The following is a 20,158-nucleotide window of genomic DNA, read 5'->3' on the forward strand; positions in this document are numbered from 1 at the left end:
AAAAAGCAGGGGCCCAGATTTATTTAAGCAAAAATAACGATTAAGAAATTATCTTACACTAAGAGCAGCAGATGATTACTGACAAAACCAGTTAATTATCCAGCTTAACTCCACAACGGTAGAATATTCTTTAATATAGTTTTAATAGTATGTTTGAAAACATTGATTATCTTTTATGATCTCCATGAGCCATTTCTTGGGCTGTCGGCATGCCTCACAAAATGTTAAGCATTCTGGCTAATGTTCTTTTTTTATTTTATTTTATTACTGTGTGTGTCCCAGTCCAAACAAATGGCGCCAGTATGCATTGCTGAGCTTTATTTAGGAGACTGAAAAGTAACGGATCAATAAACGTTTATTTTTAAACAAGAAATGGCTTTGAGTAAATTCCAAATTACTTTAGAGTACGAATGCATTGTGACCTTTCTGTGGTGCATTTACTGTGACTATCCAGCTATCTCCCAAGAGGTTGTGATTGGTTATCGGTGGTAGTAGGTGATTTCTCTGCTATTCTACTGCTGTTGACCTTTTCCACCTGTGATCCCTTTAATAAAAGTGTTAATATGGAATCCCAAGGCTTGTTTGTTGTTAATATGGACACAAACACTGCAACACTGAAGCCCAATTAGTCATGGAGTAAGTCTGTGCTGGAATGTATTATTTGTAGAACTGGGATCACGCCGGGCAAAGAATGTAGGGAATTTCCGTATATTTGCCACAAGGTTATGCAATTTAGTCATTTGACACTTAAAGTTATGCAATTTAGTGTTCCTATTTTGAGAAGGAAAATTGCAGCAACAATATCTCTGGTATATCGTTTATAATATAATCAATGATCCATAAGAATATATTGGTCATCCTTTTCATGAGGCACAAACATACACATATATGATGTGGTTAGTGCCAGTTAGAACCATCGGGTTTATCATACAGAGCAGCACAAACATACACATATATATGATGTGGTTAGTGCCAGTTAGAACCATCAGGTTTATCATACAGAGCAGCACAAACATACACATATATATGATGTGGTTAGTGCCAGTTAGAACCATCAGGTTTATCATACAGAGCAGTGATTCATGACTTTTAGGCCATCATCAAAAACACACTTTATTGATGATATAACCAATACTAAATGTAAAAAGTTGTCATGGCATGTTTTCTTTTAAAACCTTCTTTTAAAATGTGTTTTCATTTGTGATATGCCTACAGATAAATAAGATTTTTTTTCCATTGATCCAAGCCAGAACACAATCGATTGATTGATCATTAAAGGTTTCATGACATACATTTTCATTTATTTTTATTTTAGGTTTTATGACCTCAATTACACCCCCACAACCTGAACTTTGAGTGGATTTTCTGTGGTCTGGAATTTTCTTTGTGTGTTCTGAAGCCTTTTGAGCTGCAATGAAAACAGGCAAAACCGTGAAAACTGGCAGATTCCTATGTCATATGGGATTTGTGGACTTTTACCTCACAGGCAAATCAGAGCACTTGCGTGAGCCAGAAAACCCCAGACCACAGAAAATCTACTGAATGTTAAAAGTTTGTTTTGGGTGCAATTGAGCTCAGAAAACCTAAACCCAAACTTGCTCTGAAAATTCACGAGGTCCAGCCATCTGACCACCACTCCGTGTTAAGTGGACAGATGGGTGGGCCGTGAACGCACCCAACACATGCTTTATTGTTTCCTGTGGGAGAGTAAATCAATTGGTCACAGATGTAAACACAGTCTCCAAAAACAATCCCTCCATTTTTTTAGATCATGAGAGTTCCTAATGTCAGAGGAAAGACGAGCCGTGCGGAGTACTGAGAGCGGTCATGGGAGACGGTGTGTGCATCACATTAGCACAGAGAGAGACACATGACAGCCAGGAGGAGAACACAAAGAGACTTTATGTCCGTTGCTGACGTCTTATCCACACGCAGAAGACATTTCGCCTCGAGACAGCCAAGTAGGGTCAACCACTCTTTGCTATTGATTGAGGCCTGGTGGTCAAAGTTCACCAAAGTTGAACTCCAGGCAAAGCCGAAGGTGTGAATTTGCTTTGCCACCGCAAATTACATTTCCTCCACTCTACGCTCACATACTAGTAGTAGATGGAAGTGAACAGGAGCGACCGTGCCCTTATTATACTTTACTTTTCAAGGGCACGACTAAAGAAAGACAAAGTCTGTCTTGTGTTTGCGCGTGTTGTTGGCACTTAAGTGAATTATCTGATCCATGTGCTTTTCTGTTTTTCTTGTCGGTCGTGAGTTCAGTGACTTCAGTCGTCCCTCGAATCTCCAGAGTGGCTGTAGTTTTTTTCTTCTTTCAGCAACAATTAGCTTTCCTGTTGGTGGGTTTCTCCTCTGTGCTCCCAGTGATTCCTGGGGAGAGTAACCAAATGAAATCACGTGCTGTACATTTCACATTAGGAGACACTTTGAAACATGTAACATGAAAATGAACTTACAGTCGAGATCACATGCATTCCAAGCAAGCAACACAGTACACTGTTTTATATGTATATGAAATTTGAAGATGCTTAATTTTTGTCTGCTGACACTGTCAAGAGACACTTGTTTTACAAAGCCATAGGAAAGTCACATAGCCAGCAAAGTCACACAATTGGCCTATGGTTTGGTCCCACTTCAAAGTTATTACATGGCATTCACAGTTGGTGGTTGACAGTTTTTCTTTCTGTATGTTTAATTGAGTGCTGTTACGTGACTACAGTTTTTGCGTATCTGTACTTGTCTTTGCTTTTTTAAGCATACAGCATTACTTTTCAAAGACGAATATCATACTTTTGACTACATTGACACTACATTTCTAATAAGGGACCCGTGGGACCCCAGCATGCAACAATATGTTATGAATTAAGCACCTATTTCAATAGTGGTATCGCATAGTGAGCTTGTAGAATCGGATGGTTCCTGGTTCAATCAAAGGACTACCAAGCACTAACCCATGGGTTAGTGTCGAAGCGTCCTAACTACACCGACAATCAGGTTGGTGCTTTGCATGGGTTCCTCTGATGTTTGGTGTGCCAATGGGGGTGTGAATGGCTCCATCTACACCAAATGTATTTATTTGTTTATTTCAAACAAATAGCGGTTCCTTTTCATTTCCTACAATTTAAAAATATATATATTTCAAATGATTGATTTTCAGATATTTTTACCAGCCACACTTTTTGCCTCTATTTTTTTCAAAAGAACTTCATATATGAGGAAATAAATGAATGAAACTAGCCTAGTAAAAATAGCCCATCTACAAATTTGGGAATCACTGCTATAGCGTATTGCCTATAGAGCGTATGCACGTGACATCATCATCGTACCCGGAAGTTGTCCGGGAACGCCTACTGAGTGGCAAAAACTACTTTCTGGCCTTGGTAGCCCTTACATCCAAACAGAACATTCCTATCTGATTGCAAACAACGTTAAACTCACCTTGCCACTCGATTTGCCACTCACTTCATACCCTCAAGCTCACTTTGTAGATCTAGTATTTTCAAAAGACTAACAAAAATTTTAATATATATATTGAAACAAAATCTTGGGATCCCTTGCACAAAATATTTTCAGATCGGGGTCATCAGCCAAATGCACGTTAACTCGGGTGTCATGGAAACGGTTGAGAACCACTGGATTAACGAGTAATTATTTGAGGAAGCCAACTCACGGATAATATCACCCACGTTCCTCGAGCCGTTCCTCTCGAGCTCCGACAGGACGTTGGCTTCAAACGTCAGAGACGCCACGCGGAAGAATAAGTCCCTGATACCGTCCCCTGACAAAAGAAAGAAGACAGAATAAGTCCCTGATACCGTCCCCTGACAAAAGAAAGACAGAAATATAGCTGTATATGAGAAGAGAAGTTAAGCATACAGGCCTCTGGACAGGGCCCAATTTATATCTCCATATATGGAGCTTGCCTGTTCTGACATCACAATGACACAAAAGCCTCTGCCCGGGCTCTGGACAGGGCCCAAATTAGCCAATTGATCACACCTGATCACCCCTAGATCTCCATATATGGAGCTGGCCTGTTCTGACATCACAATGATGTTAACGGGCACCGCTCTTGTGTTAATAAAATTGCCATTGTGAACTTTTTCCATTTGATGTCCTCACAAGTATATTCATACAAACGTGTGCGACTGTGTGTGTGTCCCACCTGACTTGGCGGACACAGGCCAGTACTCGGCTTTGATCTCCTCTGACAGTCTGACAGCCTCCTGCTCTATGTGAGCCAGCTGCTCAGGAGACTGCAGAGAGAGAGAGAGAGAGAGAGAGAGAGAGACAGTGCATGGTGGAGTTTACAGCAGGGGAAAACACAGAGAAGAACAGGCAGGTGAACCACAGGCTCCACCAACACAACCATGTCTCTCGGTCAGTGCCAAATTAGCCATTGGGCCAGTGGGGCTGGGGTCCAGGGGCCCTTGGCTCTCAGGGCCTTTCGGGGAAACTGGACTGTGTGGTACTGGGTTTGAAGCCCTGAAAAGGGCTTGTGGGGCCTTCATTGGCTGTTGATTGTGTTAACTTTAGGTCAGAAAGATAATAAAAATCACACCCGTGTGAAGTAAGGGGCGCTCTTATCATCGTACATCATCATGGCGATGTCGATTTGCTCGTCCACGTACATTCTCCATTCATTGTCAATGGGAAATTAATATTATTTTGTGTAAGATGAAAATCTACAGATACATTTGTTTTAGTTTTTCTGAAGAATTCAGATTCATTTTTTTTAATTAGATTTGCGACCCAAAAATGGTTCCTCCTCCCAGGCCATGGTTTGGGAATCAGTGCTCTATCCAAAAATAAGACGTTCACACGGTTAAGTATAAATGATTATGCATTGATTGGGTGGTTGAGTTGTTAATGCCACCCACACTGAGGTCCTTCTTGGTACCGACAAGGAACAGCAACACACTGGATGGGTCATTCTCCACCATAGCATCCTCCAGCCACTGCCTACACAACACACGCACACAGAGAGAAGGGGGGAAAGGGGTTACAAATACTTAAATAATTGATATATAATTGTGTAATAATGTACTTCAGTTGCATAAGATAACAATAATAAGGCTTACCTGGCATGTACTAAAGACCCGACATTGCTCAAGTCAAATACCACTATGATAGCTGGGAAAATATGAATGGACAGGCACATTAGTAACAGTAGTAGTACAAAGAAATGATTGTGTGTGTGTGTGTGTGTGTGTGTGTGTGTGTGTGTGTGTGTGTGCGTGCGTGCGTGCGTGCGTGCGTGCGTACACGTGTGCTTGAGTGAGTGTATATCACATTTTTTATGTCATCATCATCATCACCTTTATTTATACTCGGGCAAATATAGGCAGGGAGCAATAGCTTTATATAAATATAGGTACCAGTGTTTATCTCGCCTCTCAGTCCTACATTGTTCGATGTTTCATTTTTTTCATTGAAAGAGAATATTCACAACAACCTCTGTAATATGTAGGACATTTACCCTGTGCTCCTCTGTAATATGTAGAGGACATTTACCCTGTGCTCCTCTGTAATATGTAGAGGACATTTACCCTGTGCTCCTCTGTAATATGTAGAGGACATTTACCCTGTGCTCCTCTGTAATATGTAGAGGACATTTACCCTGTGCTCCTCTGTAATATGTAGAGGACATTTACCCTGTGCTCCTCTGTAATATGTAGAGGACATTTACCCTGTGCTCCTCTGTAATATGTAGAGGTCATTTACCCTGTGCTCCTCTGTAATATGTAGAGGACATTTACCCTGTGCTCCTCTGTAATATGTAGAGGACATTTACCCTGTGCTCCTCTGTAATATGTAGAGGACAGAGGACATTTACCCTGTGCTCCTCTGTAATATGTAGAGGACATTTACCCTGTGCTCCTCTGTAATATGTAGAGGACATTTACCCTGTGCTCCTCTGTAATATGTAGAGGACATTTACCCTGTGCTCCTCTGTAATATGTAGAGGACATTTACCCTGTGCTCCTCTGTAATATGTAGAGGACATTTACCCTGTGCTCCTCTGTAATATGTAGAGGACATTTACCCTGTGCTCCTCTGTAATATGTAGAGGCGATGCACTTGAATCGCTCCTGTCCTGCCGTGTCCCACCTGACCACAGTGACAGAGAGAGAGAGGGAACAGAGAGTTAGTGACCCTTAGCGGTTATGTCTCACGTGTGTGTGTGTGTGTGTGTGTGTGTGTGTGTGTGTGTGTGTGTGTGTGTGTGCGTGCGTGCGTGCGTGCATGCGTGCGTGCGTGCGTGCGTGCGTGCGTGCGTGCGTGCGTGCGTGCGCGTGTGTGCCTTACTATACTTGTGAGTGAGTTGTGAGGACCGAATGTCCACCAAATTACAAATGTCCCCACGAGTATAGTAGAGACATATGAGAAATGGTTGTTTCATGGTTTAAAGAGGATTTTAAATACAGGTTTACAGTCAGCTACATTACAGTTACATTTAGGATTAGACATGTAGAGGTCAGGTTTGGGTTTTCCCTATTTTTTTGCAGCGAATGCCACAAACCAGAAAATAGCTGATCTACGAGTTGGCATTCATAAAATCGGTGTCCTAATGTTGTTAGTATAGTAACTTGAACGTGTGTGTGTGTGTGTGTGTGTGTGTGTGTGTGTGTGTGTGTGTGTGTGTGTGTGTGTGTGTGTGTGTGTGTGTGTGTGTGTGTGTGTGTGTGTGTGTGTGTGTGTGTGTGTGTGTGTGTAAAGTTCCATGATATATGCTCACAGCTGTAAACTGAAGGGAACTCCTAGCACCTCAAAGCGCTCCATCTCAAAGTCCACCCCTATGGTTGCCTTGTAGTTCTTATCAAACGCATTCTTGCAGAACCTACAGGACAGGTAGAAACGGAAACCGCTTGAAACCGTGAACGTTCTCATTACACCGGTGCCATCACTCTAATTTACTAACAGAGAGCTGATCCACCTGTCTACAACAAAACGACCTCACAGGACATCAAAGAAATTATGTCCATTTTCTTCTCTCACACCTGTTCAAACCAATTAAGGAACCCATGCACAAGTCCCAGAAACATACTGTAAAGCGTTGTTTATATTATGTTTAAAGTTTGCAACTGTTCAATATTGAATGGATCTCAAATCTTTTCATGTCAAGGACCCCCACATTGGTATGAATTTGGCTGTGGATCCCCATCTAAAATGTTAACAACAATAATCCAAAATGCCAGTGTATTCACTGTATTCAAATGTTAATTACAACAAATTGACGTTTTTGCAGGCACATATTAATCAGAGAAAGAACCTGCCGTTGTACCATTGTAGTCCAAACCACATTCACAGGTGAAGACAGATTGTACACACCAGCATATTAATACGCTTTGAGCTTCGGCCTATGCCTTTTCGATCAACCAAAAAAAGAAATGTGGCATGTAACATAATTTTACTTGTTATAGAGTTGATGATGATCGAAATAAAGTAAAGTAAACTAAACTAGAAGCACTGCACTAGGGTTCACGTGGTGAACACAAACAGTATCGGCCTGGATGAATCCTGATAGCTTCCATACCTGCTGATTAGACATGTCTTCCCAACCGCAACATCACCCACTACAATCACCTTGGCAATGTTTAAGCTGGGAACACAAAAACAAGAGTCCATATAAATACTGATTCAATCAGTCAGTCTGTGTGCGTGCGTGCGTGCGTGCGTGCGTGCGTGCGTGCGTGCGTGCGTGCGTGCGTGCGTGTGTGCGTGCGTGTGTGTCTGTGTGGAGGGGGGTTCTCACCCCTCTGTTGAGGTCTTCTGTTCTTGGCAGGCAGCCGTCACCTGTTTATGGAAGCCATCTTTGGTGTCCAGCGCAGCATTTGGACTAAAGGCCTGCAAAGGTCAAACACAACAGGAACAGGGGGGATATACGAGGCTGTGAGATTAACCGGATATATATTAAAACAAATATTTAGAACAAATAACTGACCTAATCTTGTGCGTGCAGGTTAATACAATAATCTAGGACCGGGTTTTACATTTTTTCCTTATCAACAAATGATGTTTAACCACTTGACTTAATCCTGTTATTATACTTCATTGTACAACAGTGGTGTACACAAATAGTGTAAATAGAGCTACAAGCTCACAACGTGTCCCATCGCAAGCTTGTAGATCTACAATTATTTAATAATCGTTCATTAATCGTAATCGAGGCAAAGGTCACAATGCATATGGGGGAGAAGATCCGCCTAGGTGATGGCAGACGGCAGACTGCTGGGCGAGCGCTGGGCTGGCGCCTTGGCATGGGGGGTCAGATCAACATATAGAATTAATTCTGTACTGGCCATATATGGAGCGTGTTTTGAGTGTACAGGGTTTGATGAGGTCAGATCAACATATGGAATGTCAGAAAAGGAAGGACGGGTGGGGTAGGATCAACATATGAAATGTCAGAACAGGTCAGCTCCATATATGTAGAAGGGCCCCTGTCGCGACTACATACATGCCCATATATGGAGATCCCTGATTATGTCACGTGATGTCACGAGGCATGACCATATAGGCATGGGGTGGGTGACGGACAGACGGACTGACAGGAAATGCACGTTTTCATAGTAAATGCGACCTGGGGTCGCAATAAACCATCATATCATATTAAGTACTGATTATACGATGCTTTACATCATAAAGCATGCCAGAAGAGCTGTAATTTGGGATATTAGTGTGTAGTGTGTGTGTGTGTGTGTGTGTGTGTGTGTGTGTGTGTGTGTGTGTGTGTGTGTGTGTGTGTGTGTGTGTGTGTTCTACCTTAGGGAGGTGAGTAATGATCCGGTCTTGTTTCACAGGCAACATAGTCTGAATGAGAGTGAAGCAGATATGCACAACCTCAGGTCTTCAGCAGCTTTCACTCACACTGACATGACGTCACTCACGTTCACTAGAAGAGGCAGAAAGAACACATTTTTCTTTTCAGCTTTCAAGTTCAACAACACCTAAAGAAAATTGATACCAAGTTTGGGGTCATTTTAATGTCTAGTGTGGTGTCAGGAATGAAAAATGTAAATGAATAAACACAGTCCCCTCACTTATTAGACAATATCAGTCATTAGAACCAAGGACGGGTGTTTTCAATTAAACTAACATGACAAAAGTTTGAAGTTATAAAGGATTCATAGAATCATATAGAAAGGGGGCGTGTCAAATAAAATATCAAATATCTAAATACCGAATCGAGCAACGTATAAATTGTCTTGGGTGTTCACAAAAGCAAGAGTAGACTATAAAATGAACCCAAACATGTTTGAAAGTCCATCTAACTGAGAGTGTTCCGTTTGTACATTCTAGAAGTTATAATATATAGCCTACACACCCTACATAGTATAAGGGTCCATTTGGTTCCTAAGTCCTAACCTATCATTTAGCTGGGGAAACCCGTGTTGAGAACCACTGGTTTTTCCAATTGTCTTCTAATCTACAGTAGAGTACAGTGGTTCTAAAGTGGATTCCCAAATCTCTCAGGATTCCTTTAGTTAGATTGATTGATTGAAATATGTATTAACAGTTTGCAAAATTTCAGTACATTTCAAGCACAACTCAATACAAAGACTGTTAACTGCGAGTGGACGACCCAATAAAGCATTACACTTGTTTACAAGATGGTCTAACTTGACCCCTCTAAGTCTGTAACTCTGACAGTATACAAAGGGAACCTTGGTTTCATCCATTTGGTTCCATTTGTATTATATACAGGGGAGACCTTGAAATGTAAAAGTTTGAGAACTATTGTTCTCTAGACTAGACAATTAAATTACCTCTAGGCTCCAGGGGTAATTTATCTGTTAGCAGCTGTCTCCATGACAAGAGCTGCAGAGCATGGCATGAGGTAAACATTGTCATTATGTTTGCCCTGTCACAATGGTGTCTTTTAGTCACTATCTCAGCACTATAATAGGCAATCGAGCATGCATAATCAACAGACTCATTTGGCCAATGCAACATGTCTTGTCTACTGTATGACTATGAGGTGCAAATATGGAACCATGTATAGCAGCATTGCTTAGTAGATTGTCAAAGTGACAGAATGTGTGGATTCATCATTTGTTAAGTTGGACTACTAGGCACATTGATTGATTGATTGAATAATTTATTAACAGTTTGCAGAATTACAGTACATTTCAAGCACAAACTCAATACAAAGGCTGTTAACTGTGAGTGGACGACCCAATTAAGCATTACACTTGTTTCCAATAGGGTCCACCATGTTCAAATCATCAAAACATTTAGAGACGTACAAATAGACACTTCTATAGACAGAACAGGAATTCATCATAAAGGAGGTAAAAAGGGAAAAGAAACATATACAGTGAGGGGGAAAAAAGGTTGCATTGGTGGATTAAATTAAAGAGCAGCAGAGGATATAGTTTAGAAATGATGTATTGAATGTAAAAAAGCAATTAGGCTACCACATCACTCACAAGACAGAAAAGTTATAGAACTTATATAGTCTATAATCGTAGAAGTAGGTTTGAATAAAGATCCACACATATGTACCTTGAAGTTTAGGCATTTTTTGAATGCTGGCTGTTGGGGGGAAAATGCAAACAAGAAGATCGACGTGTAAAAACATGGAAAAAAGGAAAACAAACAGTCCAGTTTTCTTAGAAACATTCATCCGGTTACTCCTTTGATCTTGTAAGACAGTAGAAGTCCATAAATAATAATAATAATAATGCACTGCAGGAAGGCCGACTGACGGTGGTTAGAGAGGGAACGGGAGAGACATCTGTGCTGGTCTCTCGATCGTCTCTGTGATCATGAAACCATGGTAACCATCACTCCTCCCTGCTGCTGTGGTTCACTTTGAAAGTCCACCTCTTTTTCACGGTTTGTGACCGAATCTCGTGGTTCTCAACCTTTTCAGGCTGTGAACTGTGTGAACTGTCAACTGTGAACCCCAAACATATTTGAGCTGGGGGCACACGACACACCACGCCTAGATTTAGACTCTCGTAAAAAGTCGTAGCTGTATCGATTTTGACCTTTTCAATCTATACGAGAGAGAGGTGTTAATTTCCCTGATGGGGAGAAAGGACAACAGCTAGCTGAGATCTTGGGATTCCGAACGAACGGTAACCTGTACCTGCAGGTACAAGTCAAATGCAAAATATACCTTACCCCTCTGATGCCCCAAATGTTAGAGAGGCCGCCTACCTACGGGGTAGGGGCTTGTACACTGTATTAGTCCGTAGTTTTCAATAAAGAAGTGTTTAATCCCGTCTGTGGCCGATTCTGCCTTAGGCTGTCACACAACCGGACAATAACTCTTGCCTGGAATGTAGGAGTGGAGGCATTCCATTTAGTTTGACTCGGTTCCACTTCCAACCGTTCCACTTAAGTCTTGTGAAACAGCAGCAACAACAAGAATATGCTAACAGTTACAAAGGATCTAACGACGGATCTCAAAACAATGAAGTTTATGAATATGATGGTGGTGGTGATGATGATGATGCTTTACTTTACTATATTGTATGTGCATGTTAGGCTCTACGAAATGCGTTTCTGGAGATATGGCGCCATCTAGCGAAGGCTTTCACACTGCATTAATGCATTGTCATTATCACGGTTATATTCAATTTACAAATACTCGAACGATGTTGCATTGTTTTATTGTATAAGTTTCCCTGCTGTAGTTCACTTATTCTTTTTTTGTATTACGCTGTGTTCGCTCGCTGGTTGGTTGCATTGCATGGTTGGTTGGAGGCAGTTTTCTTTTTTTTCCTCGTGTGTGACGCGTTATTCAGGCGACGGTAGACTATAAATACTTTGAGACCACGCTGTCGTTCCTCTGACCGCGCCTGCTCTCCGTGCTGTGTGGACGTGTTTTTATGTTGCTTCTGTTATTATAGCCGTACTTTATTAGGCTAGCTCAATAATACCGTTGGTGTTCGTTATTTAGAAGGACTGCTGAACTATAGGCCGATACGATGCCCCTCCTGTTATGCAATGGCCGTTAATTGCGATCTAGACCGCAGAAAGCCATTAAACAACTGTATGTTAGTTGAGCAACTAAACGAATGGATTTTCCCCCATTATAGCAGCATGCATTCATTCAGACTCGTAAGTTTGTGAATAAAATGCTGCTTTAGCTAGAATTCTCCATGAGCGTTGAGGAAGGTAGTCCTTCCTCATGCAAGGCCCTCAACTCCTCGAGCAGACGTGACGTAGGGCAAGATATGGATGCATCACGCATGTAAGTAACTACTATAAATCAAACTAGCAGTGTCTCAAAATATATTTAGTTCTAATTGTTGTAATGAAACCTAAACTGAATAAGCTGGAATTACCGTCAAATTGTTTAGTGGTGATTTAAAGGTTTTCTGAAACATCTGAGAAGTTTGTAATAAGCATTTCTCTTATAATAACATTATGCATGTCTTCATCATTCTGCCCACTTGTGTTTTTCTCAAGGCTGGTGATGCTGACCCAGTGCAATACAACATGTATGCACAGAGTAGTGGAGGCTGTATGGCAGTAAGTAAATATTTGCTGTTCATTTAAACTATTAGCAAGCCTCATCATCGTGTCTGTTATGATGAAATCTAAACTGAAATTAGCTGGAATTACCGGCAGATTGTTTAGTGGTGACCCTTTGGTTTTCTGAACACTGACAAGTTGTTATGCAGTGTTAACTGTCAATCACTTTACTCACTCATTCTCAATCTGTTTAAATGTTCATTCCTTAGGTGGAGATTCTGATTGAATGCTGACAATGGCTGCCTGGATGCCTGGTGTGTCTGCACTGCATCCAAGGAGAAATCAGGTAAGGCTTGTTGATGAATGAAATGTTAAAATTGCAGATTAATAAAGCTTTGTCGGTGATGACAACTTTAATAGGAAGTGCCGTCCGATGCGACAACTGACGATTTTCCTCATGTTCTGAGACTTCAAAAAGCTTAAATCTGTTAATTTAATGAACAAGTTTACTGTGTATTTGATCAAAACCTTAAATTACCAACTTCCATTTACAGATGTTCTGCCTTCCATTTTTAAAGGTGTCATCCAGTGCTCCATATGAATTGAAGTTTGCAGAACACAGATTTCACTGACTCAGGTATTTTATTTGGTCCTTACATTTAACTGTGGCGAGATAATTGGCAACTGTTAACTGTGATGAAATCTAAACTGAAATAGCTGGAATTACCGTCAGATTGTTTAGTGGTGAGACTCGGTTTTCTGAACGTTAACATGGCATAAAATGCTTGTAGCTCAAATCTTAAACGATTCTTGGTTTTCACGGGTTAAATTGTCGTTCCTCAGGTAGAGTTGGCATCCTGGAGCTAAATGCTGCTAATGGCTGCTAGCCTGGTGTCTGCACTAAGGATACCACATATCTTGTAAGGTTTGTTTATGAAAAGGCTACAATGAAATGTTTTGCAGATTGTTAACTGTTGTGATGAAATCTAAACTGAAATAGCTGGAATTACCGTCAGATTGTTTAGTGGTGAGACTCGGTTTTCTGAACGTTAACATGGCATAAAATGCTTGTAGCGCAAATCTTAAATGACATGGTTTTAAACGGGTTAAATTAATGGTCATTCCTCAGGTGGAGTTGGCAGCGCCCCGGTGATGCGCTACCGGTTAAATTCCGACAATGACTGACAGCCTGGTGTGTCTGCACTGCATTCAAGGAGAAATCAGGTAAGGCTTGTTGATGAATGAAATGTTAAAATTGCAGATTAATAAAGCTTTGTCGGTGATGACAACTTTAATAGGAAGTGCCGTCCGATGCGACAACTGACGATTTTCCTCATGTTCTGAGTCTTCAAAGCTTTACACTTTAATCTTCAGTGTTCATTTAATGAACAACTTTACTGTGTATTTGATCAAAACTTTAAATGACCAACTTTCATTTACAGCTGTTCTGTCTTCCATTTTTAAAGGTGTCATCCAGTGCTCCATATGAATTGAAGTTTGCAGAACACAGATTCCACTGACTCAGGTACTTTATTTGGTCCTTAAATTTAACTGGGGTGAGAGAATTGGCAACTGTTAACTGTGATGAAATCTAAACTGAAATAGCTGGAATTACCGTCAGATTATTTAGTGGTGAGACTCGGTTTTCTGAACGTTAACATGGCATAAAATGCTTTTTTTAGCTCAAATCTTAAACTATTCTTGGTTTTCACGGGTTAAATTGTCGTTCCTCAGGTAGAGTTGGCATCCTGGAGCTAAATGCTGCTGATGGCTGCTAGCCTGGTGTCTGCACTAAGGATACCACATATCTTGTAAGGTTTGTTTATGAAAAGGCTACAATGAAATGTTTTGCAGATTGTTAACTGTCGTGATGAAATCTAAACTGAAATAGCTGGAATTACCGTCAGATTGTTTAGTGGTGAGACTCGGTTTTCTGAACGTTAACATGGCATAAAATGCTTGTAGCGCAAATCTTAAATGACTTGGTTTTAAACGGGTTAAATTAATGGTCATTCCTCAGGTGGAGTTGGCAGCACCCCGGTGATGCTCTACCGGTTAAATAACGACTGACTGACAGCCTGGTGTGTCTTCACTGCATTCAAGGAGAAATCAGGTAAGGCTTGTTGATGAATGAAATGTTAAAATTACAGATAAATAAAGCTTTGTCGGTGATGACAACTTTAATAGGAAGTGCCGTCCGATGCGACAACTGACGATTTTCCTCATGTTCTGAGTCTTCAAAGCTTTACACTTTAATCTTCAGTGTTAATTTAATGAACAAGTTTACTGTGTTTGATCAACCTTAAATTACCAACTTCCATTTACAGATGTTCTGCCTTCCATTTTTAAAGGTGTCATCCAGTGCTCCATATGAATTGAAGTTTGCAGAACACAGATTTCAATGACTCAGGTATTTTATTGGTCCTTAAATTTAACTGGGGCAAGAGAATTGGCAACTGTTAACTGTGATGAAATCTAAACTGAAATAGCTGGAATTACCGTCAGATTGTTTAGTGGTGAGACTCGGTTTTCTGAACGTTAACATGGCATAAAATGCTTTTAGCGCAAATTTTAAATGACATGGTTTTAAACGGGTTAAATTAATGGTCATTCCTCAGGTGGAGTTGGCATCGCCCCGGTGATGCGCTGCCGGTTAAATTCAGACCATGGCTGACAGGCTGCTGTGTGCACTGCGTCCAAGGAGAAATCACACCTTGTAAGGCTTGTTAATGAATTAAATGAAAAGGCTATAATGAAATGTTAGAATTGCAGTTGAATAAAGCTTTGTCGGTGATGACAACTTTAATAGGAAGTGCCGTCCGATGCGACAACTGACGATTTTCCTCATGTTCTGAGTCTTCAAAGCTTTACACTTTCATCTTCAGTGTTAATTTAAATGTAACCAAATGGACCATACAGGACATTTGTAGTTGATGAACAGAAGTTTACTGTGTAGTTTATCAAAACCTTAAATTACCAACTTTCATTTACAGCTGTTCTGTCTTCCATTTTTAAAGGTGTCATCCAGTGCTCCATATGAATTGAAGTTTGCAGAACACAGATTTCACTGACTCAGGTATTTTATTTGGTCCTTAAATTTAACTGGGGCGAGAATTGTTAACTGTGATGAAACCTAAACTGAAATAGCTGGAATTACCGTCAGATTGTTTAGTGGTGAGACTCTGTTTTCTGAACGTTAATATGGCATAAAATGCTTTTTTAGCTCAAATCTTAAACGATTCTTGGTTTTCACTGGTTAAATTGTCGTTCCTCAGGTAGAGTTTGCATCCTGGAGCTAAATGCTGCTGATGGCTGCTAGCCTGGTGTCTACACTAAGGATACCACATATCTTGTAAGGTTTGTTTATGAAAAGGTTACAATTAAATCTTTTGCAGATTGTTAACTGTCGTGATGAAACCTAAACTGAAATAGCTGGAATTACCGTCAGATTGTTTAGTGGTGAGACTCGGTTTTCTGAACGTTAATATGGCATAAAATGCTTTTTTAGCTCAAATCTTAAACGATTCTCGGTTTTCACTGGTTAAATTGTCGTTCCTCAGGTAGAGTTTGCATCCTGGAGCTAAATGCTGCTGATGGCTGCTAGCCTGGTGTCTACACTAAGGATACCACATATCTTGTAAGGTTTGTTTATGAAAAGGTTACAATGAAATCTTTTGCAGATTGTTAACTGTCGTGATGAAACCTAAACTGAAATAGCTGGAATTACCGTCAGATTGTTTAGTGGTGAGACTCGGTTTTCTGAACGTTAATATGGCATAAAATGCTTTTTTAGCTCAAATCTTAAACTATTCTCGGTTTTCACTGGTTAAATTGTCGTTCCTCAGGTAGAGTTTGCATCCTGGAGCTAAATGCTGCTGATGGCTGCTAGCCTGGTGTCTACACTAAGGATACCACATATCTTGTAAGGTTTGTTTATGAAAAGGTTACAATGAAATCTTTTGCAGATTGTTAACTGTCGTGATGAAACCTAAACTGAAATAGCTGGAATTACCGTCAGATTGTTTAGTGGTGAGACTCGGTTTTCTGAACGTTAATATGGCATAAAATGCTTTTTTAGCTCAAATCTTAAACGATTCTCGGTTTTCACTGGTTAAATTGTCGTTCCTCAGGTAGAGTTTGCATCCTGGAGCTAAATGCTGCTGATGGCTGCTAGCCTGGTGTCTACACTAAGGATACCACATATCTTGTAAGGTTTGTTTATGAAAAGGCTACAATGAAATCTTTTGCAGATTGTTAACTGTCGTGATGAAACCTAAACTGAAATAGCTGGAATTACCGTCAGATTGTTTAGTGGTGAGACTCGGTTTTCTGAACGTTAATATGGCATAAAATGCTTTTTTAGCTCAAATCTTAAACGATTCTCGGTTTTCACTGGTTAAATTGTCGTTCCTCAGGTAGAGTTTGCATCCTGGAGCTAAATGCTGCTGATGGCTGCTAGCCTGGTGTCTACACTAAGGATACCACATATCTTGTAAGGTTTGTTTATGAAAAGGCTACAATGAAATCTTTTGCAGATTGTTAACTGTCGTGATGAAACCTAAACTGAAATGGCTGGAATTACCGTCAGATTGTTTAGTGGTGAGACTCGGTTTTCTGAACGTTAATATGGCATAAAATGCTTTTTTAGCTCAAATCTTAAACGATTCTCGGTTTTCACTGGTTAAATTGTCGTTCCTCAGGTAGAGTTTGCATCCTGGAGCTAAATGCTGCTGATGGCTGCTAGCCTGGTGTCTACACTAAGGATACCACATATCTTGTAAGGTTTGTTTATGAAAAGGCTACAATGAAATCTTTTGCAGATTGTTAACTGTCGTGATGAAACCTAAACTGAAATAGCTGGAATTACCGTCAGATTGTTTAGTGGTGAGACTCGGTTTTCTGAACGTTAATATGGCATAAAATGCTTTTTTAGCTCAAATCTTAAACGATTCTCGGTTTTCACTGGTTAAATTGTCGTTCCTCAGGTAGAGTTTGCATCCTGGAGCTAAATGCTGCTGATGGCTGCTAGCCTGGTGTCTACACTAAGGATACCACATATCTTGTAAGGTTTGTTTATGAAAAGGTTACAATGAAATCTTTTGCAGATTGTTAACTGTCGTGATGAAACCTAAACTGAAATAGCTGGAATTACCGTCAGATTGTTTAGTGGTGAGACTCGGTTTTCTGAACGTTAATATGGCATAAAATGCTTTTTTAGCTCAAATCTTAAACGATTCTCGGTTTTCACTGGTTAAATTGTCGTTCCTCAGGTAGAGTTTGCATCCTGGAGCTAAATGCTGCTGATGGCTGCTAGCCTGGTGTCTACACTAAGGATACCACATATCTTGTAAGGTTTGTTTATGAAAAGGTTACAATGAAATCTTTTGCAGATTGTTAACTGTCGTGATGAAACCTAAACTGAAATAGCTGGAATTACCGTCAGATTGTTTAGTGGTGAGACTCGGTTTTCTGAACGTTAATATGGCATAAAATGCTTTTTTAGCTCAAATCTTAAACGATTCTCGGTTTTCACTGGTTAAATTGTCGTTCCTCAGGTAGAGTTTGCATCCTGGAGCTAAATGCTGCTGATGGCTGCTAGCCTGGTGTCTACACTAAGGATACCACATATCTTGTAAGGTTTGTTTATGAAAAGGCTACAATGAAATCTTTTGCAGATTGTTAACTGTCGTGATGAAACCTAAACTGAAATAGCTGGAATTACCGTCAGATTGTTTAGTGGTGAGACTCGGTTTTCTGAACGTTAATATGGCATAAAATGCTTTTTTAGCTCAAATCTTAAACGATTCTCGGTTTTCACTGGTTAAATTGTCGTTCCTCAGGTAGAGTTTGCATCCTGGAGCTAAATGCTGCTGATGGCTGCTAGCCTGGTGTCTACACTAAGGATACCACATATCTTGTAAGGTTTGTTTATGAAAAGGTTACAATGAAATCTTTTGCAGATTGTTAACTGTCGTGATGAAACCTAAACTGAAATAGCTGGAATTACCGTCAGATTGTTTAGTGGTGAGACTCGGTTTTCTGAACGTTAATATGGCATAAAATGCTTTTTTAGCTCAAATCTTAAACGATTCTCGGTTTTCACTGGTTAAATTGTCGTTCCTCAGGTAGAGTTTGCATCCTGGAGCTAAATGCTGCTGATGGCTGCTAGCCTGGTGTCTACACTAAGGATACCACATATCTTGTAAGGTTTGTTTATGAAAAGGTTACAATGAAATCTTTTGCAGATTGTTAACTGTCGTGATGAAACCTAAACTGAAATAGCTGGAATTACCGTCAGATTGTTTAGTGGTGAGACTCGGTTTTCTGAACGTTAATATGGCATAAAATGCTTTTTTAGCTCAAATCTTAAACGATTCTCGGTTTTCACTGGTTAAATTGTCGTTCCTCAGGTAGAGTTTGCATCCTGGAGCTAAATGCTGCTGATGGCTGCTAGCCTGGTGTCTACACTAAGGATACCACATATCTTGTAAGGTTTGTTTATGAAAAGGCTACAATGAAATCTTTTGCAGATTGTTAACTGTCGTGATGAAACCTAAACTGAAATAGCTGGAATTACCGTCAGATTGTTTAGTGGTGAGACTCGGTTTTCTGAACGTTAATATGGCATAAAATGCTTTTTTAGCTCAAATCTTAAACGATTCTCGGTTTTCACTGGTTAAATTGTCGTTCCTCAGGTAGAGTTTGCATCCTGGAGCTAAATGCTGCTGATGGCTGCTAGCCTGGTGTCTACACTAAGGATACCACATATCTTGTAAGGTTTGTTTATGAAAAGGTTACAATGAAATCTTTTGCAGATTGTTAACTGTCGTGATGAAACCTAAACTGAAATAGCTGGAATTACCGTCAGATTGTTTAGTGGTGAGACTCGGTTTTCTGAACGTTAATATGGCATAAAATGCTTTTTTAGCTCAAATCTTAAACGATTCTCGGTTTTCACTGGTTAAATTGTCGTTCCTCAGGTAGAGTTTGCATCCTGGAGCTAAATGCTGCTGATGGCTGCTAGCCTGGTGTCTACACTAAGGATACCACATATCTTGTAAGGTTTGTTTATGAAAAGGTTACAATGAAATCTTTTGCAGATTGTTAACTGTCGTGATGAAACCTAAACTGAAATAGCTGGAATTACCGTCAGATTGTTTAGTGGTGAGACTCGGTTTTCTGAACGTTAATATGGCATAAAATGCTTTTTTAGCTCAAATCTTAAACGATTCTCGGTTTTCACTGGTTAAATTGTCGTTCCTCAGGTAGAGTTTGCATCCTGGAGCTAAATGCTGCTGATGGCTGCTAGCCTGGTGTCTACACTAAGGATACCACATATCTTGTAAGGTTTGTTTATGAAAAGGTTACAATGAAATCTTTTGCAGATTGTTAACTGTCGTGATGAAACCTAAACTGAAATAGCTGGAATTACCGTCAGATTGTTTAGTGGTGAGACTCGGTTTTCTGAACGTTAACATCAAGCAGCACTGAAGATTGTTGCCTGGAAAATCATTTATCAGAATTTGACTCTAACTCTTTCCATAGATCAGACTACTGCCATGGTCAACGTGTTGAAGACTGGTTTTGGGATTGATGTGTGCATGTATCCTGTTCCACAAGGCATTTTTGGAAGATTCTTTCTTACTTTTGCATGTTTATGGACCACCGTGTGAATCTCTTGAGATATTGGCTTGATTCAATATTTGAATAAAAAAATGTA

General features: G+C 40.2%; 1 protein-coding gene and 1 long non-coding RNA gene across 5 annotated transcripts; one reads left to right on the forward strand and one right to left on the reverse strand.

Moving 5' to 3' along the window:
• Positions 1-1,254: 1,254 nt before the first annotated feature.
• On the reverse strand, positions 1,255-10,651 carry LOC306928467 (ras-related protein Rab-34-like). Its single transcript, XM_079508603.1, has 11 exons — positions 10,516-10,651; positions 8,773-8,902; positions 7,763-7,854; positions 7,544-7,609; positions 6,746-6,847; positions 6,053-6,117; positions 5,088-5,139; positions 4,887-4,968; positions 4,172-4,262; positions 3,677-3,784; positions 1,255-2,376 (listed from the first exon to the last, which is right to left on the reverse strand). Exons 2-11 carry the CDS (start codon positions 8,815-8,817, stop codon positions 2,321-2,323), a joined length of 759 nt encoding a protein of 252 aa, XP_079364729.1. The 5' UTR covers positions 8,818-8,902; positions 10,516-10,651; the 3' UTR covers positions 1,255-2,320.
• Positions 10,652-11,824: 1,173 nt separating this feature from the next.
• LOC306927496 lies at positions 11,825-20,158 on the forward strand. Of its 4 annotated transcripts, XR_013790523.1 has the most exons (15): positions 11,825-12,214; positions 12,433-12,495; positions 12,708-12,784; positions 12,993-13,075; positions 13,282-13,358; positions 13,568-13,662; positions 13,905-13,963; positions 14,173-14,249; positions 14,459-14,551; positions 14,766-14,848; positions 15,057-15,154; positions 15,456-15,514; positions 16,569-16,645; positions 19,704-19,780; positions 19,984-20,158. It is a non-coding gene; the product is annotated as an uncharacterized lncRNA (long non-coding RNA). The 4 variants fall into 4 exon arrangements; XR_013790524.1 differs by lacking the exons at positions 16,569-16,645; positions 19,704-19,780; positions 19,984-20,158 and adding exons at positions 15,714-15,790; positions 15,999-16,085; XR_013790525.1 differs by lacking the exons at positions 16,569-16,645; positions 19,704-19,780; positions 19,984-20,158 and adding exons at positions 15,714-15,790; positions 15,999-16,085 and having other exon boundaries at positions 14,790-14,848.

This window comes from Electrona antarctica, assembly GCF_951216825.1.
Source record: "Electrona antarctica genome assembly, chromosome: 8".
Lineage (NCBI taxonomy): Eukaryota > Metazoa > Chordata > Actinopteri > Myctophiformes > Myctophidae > Electrona > Electrona antarctica.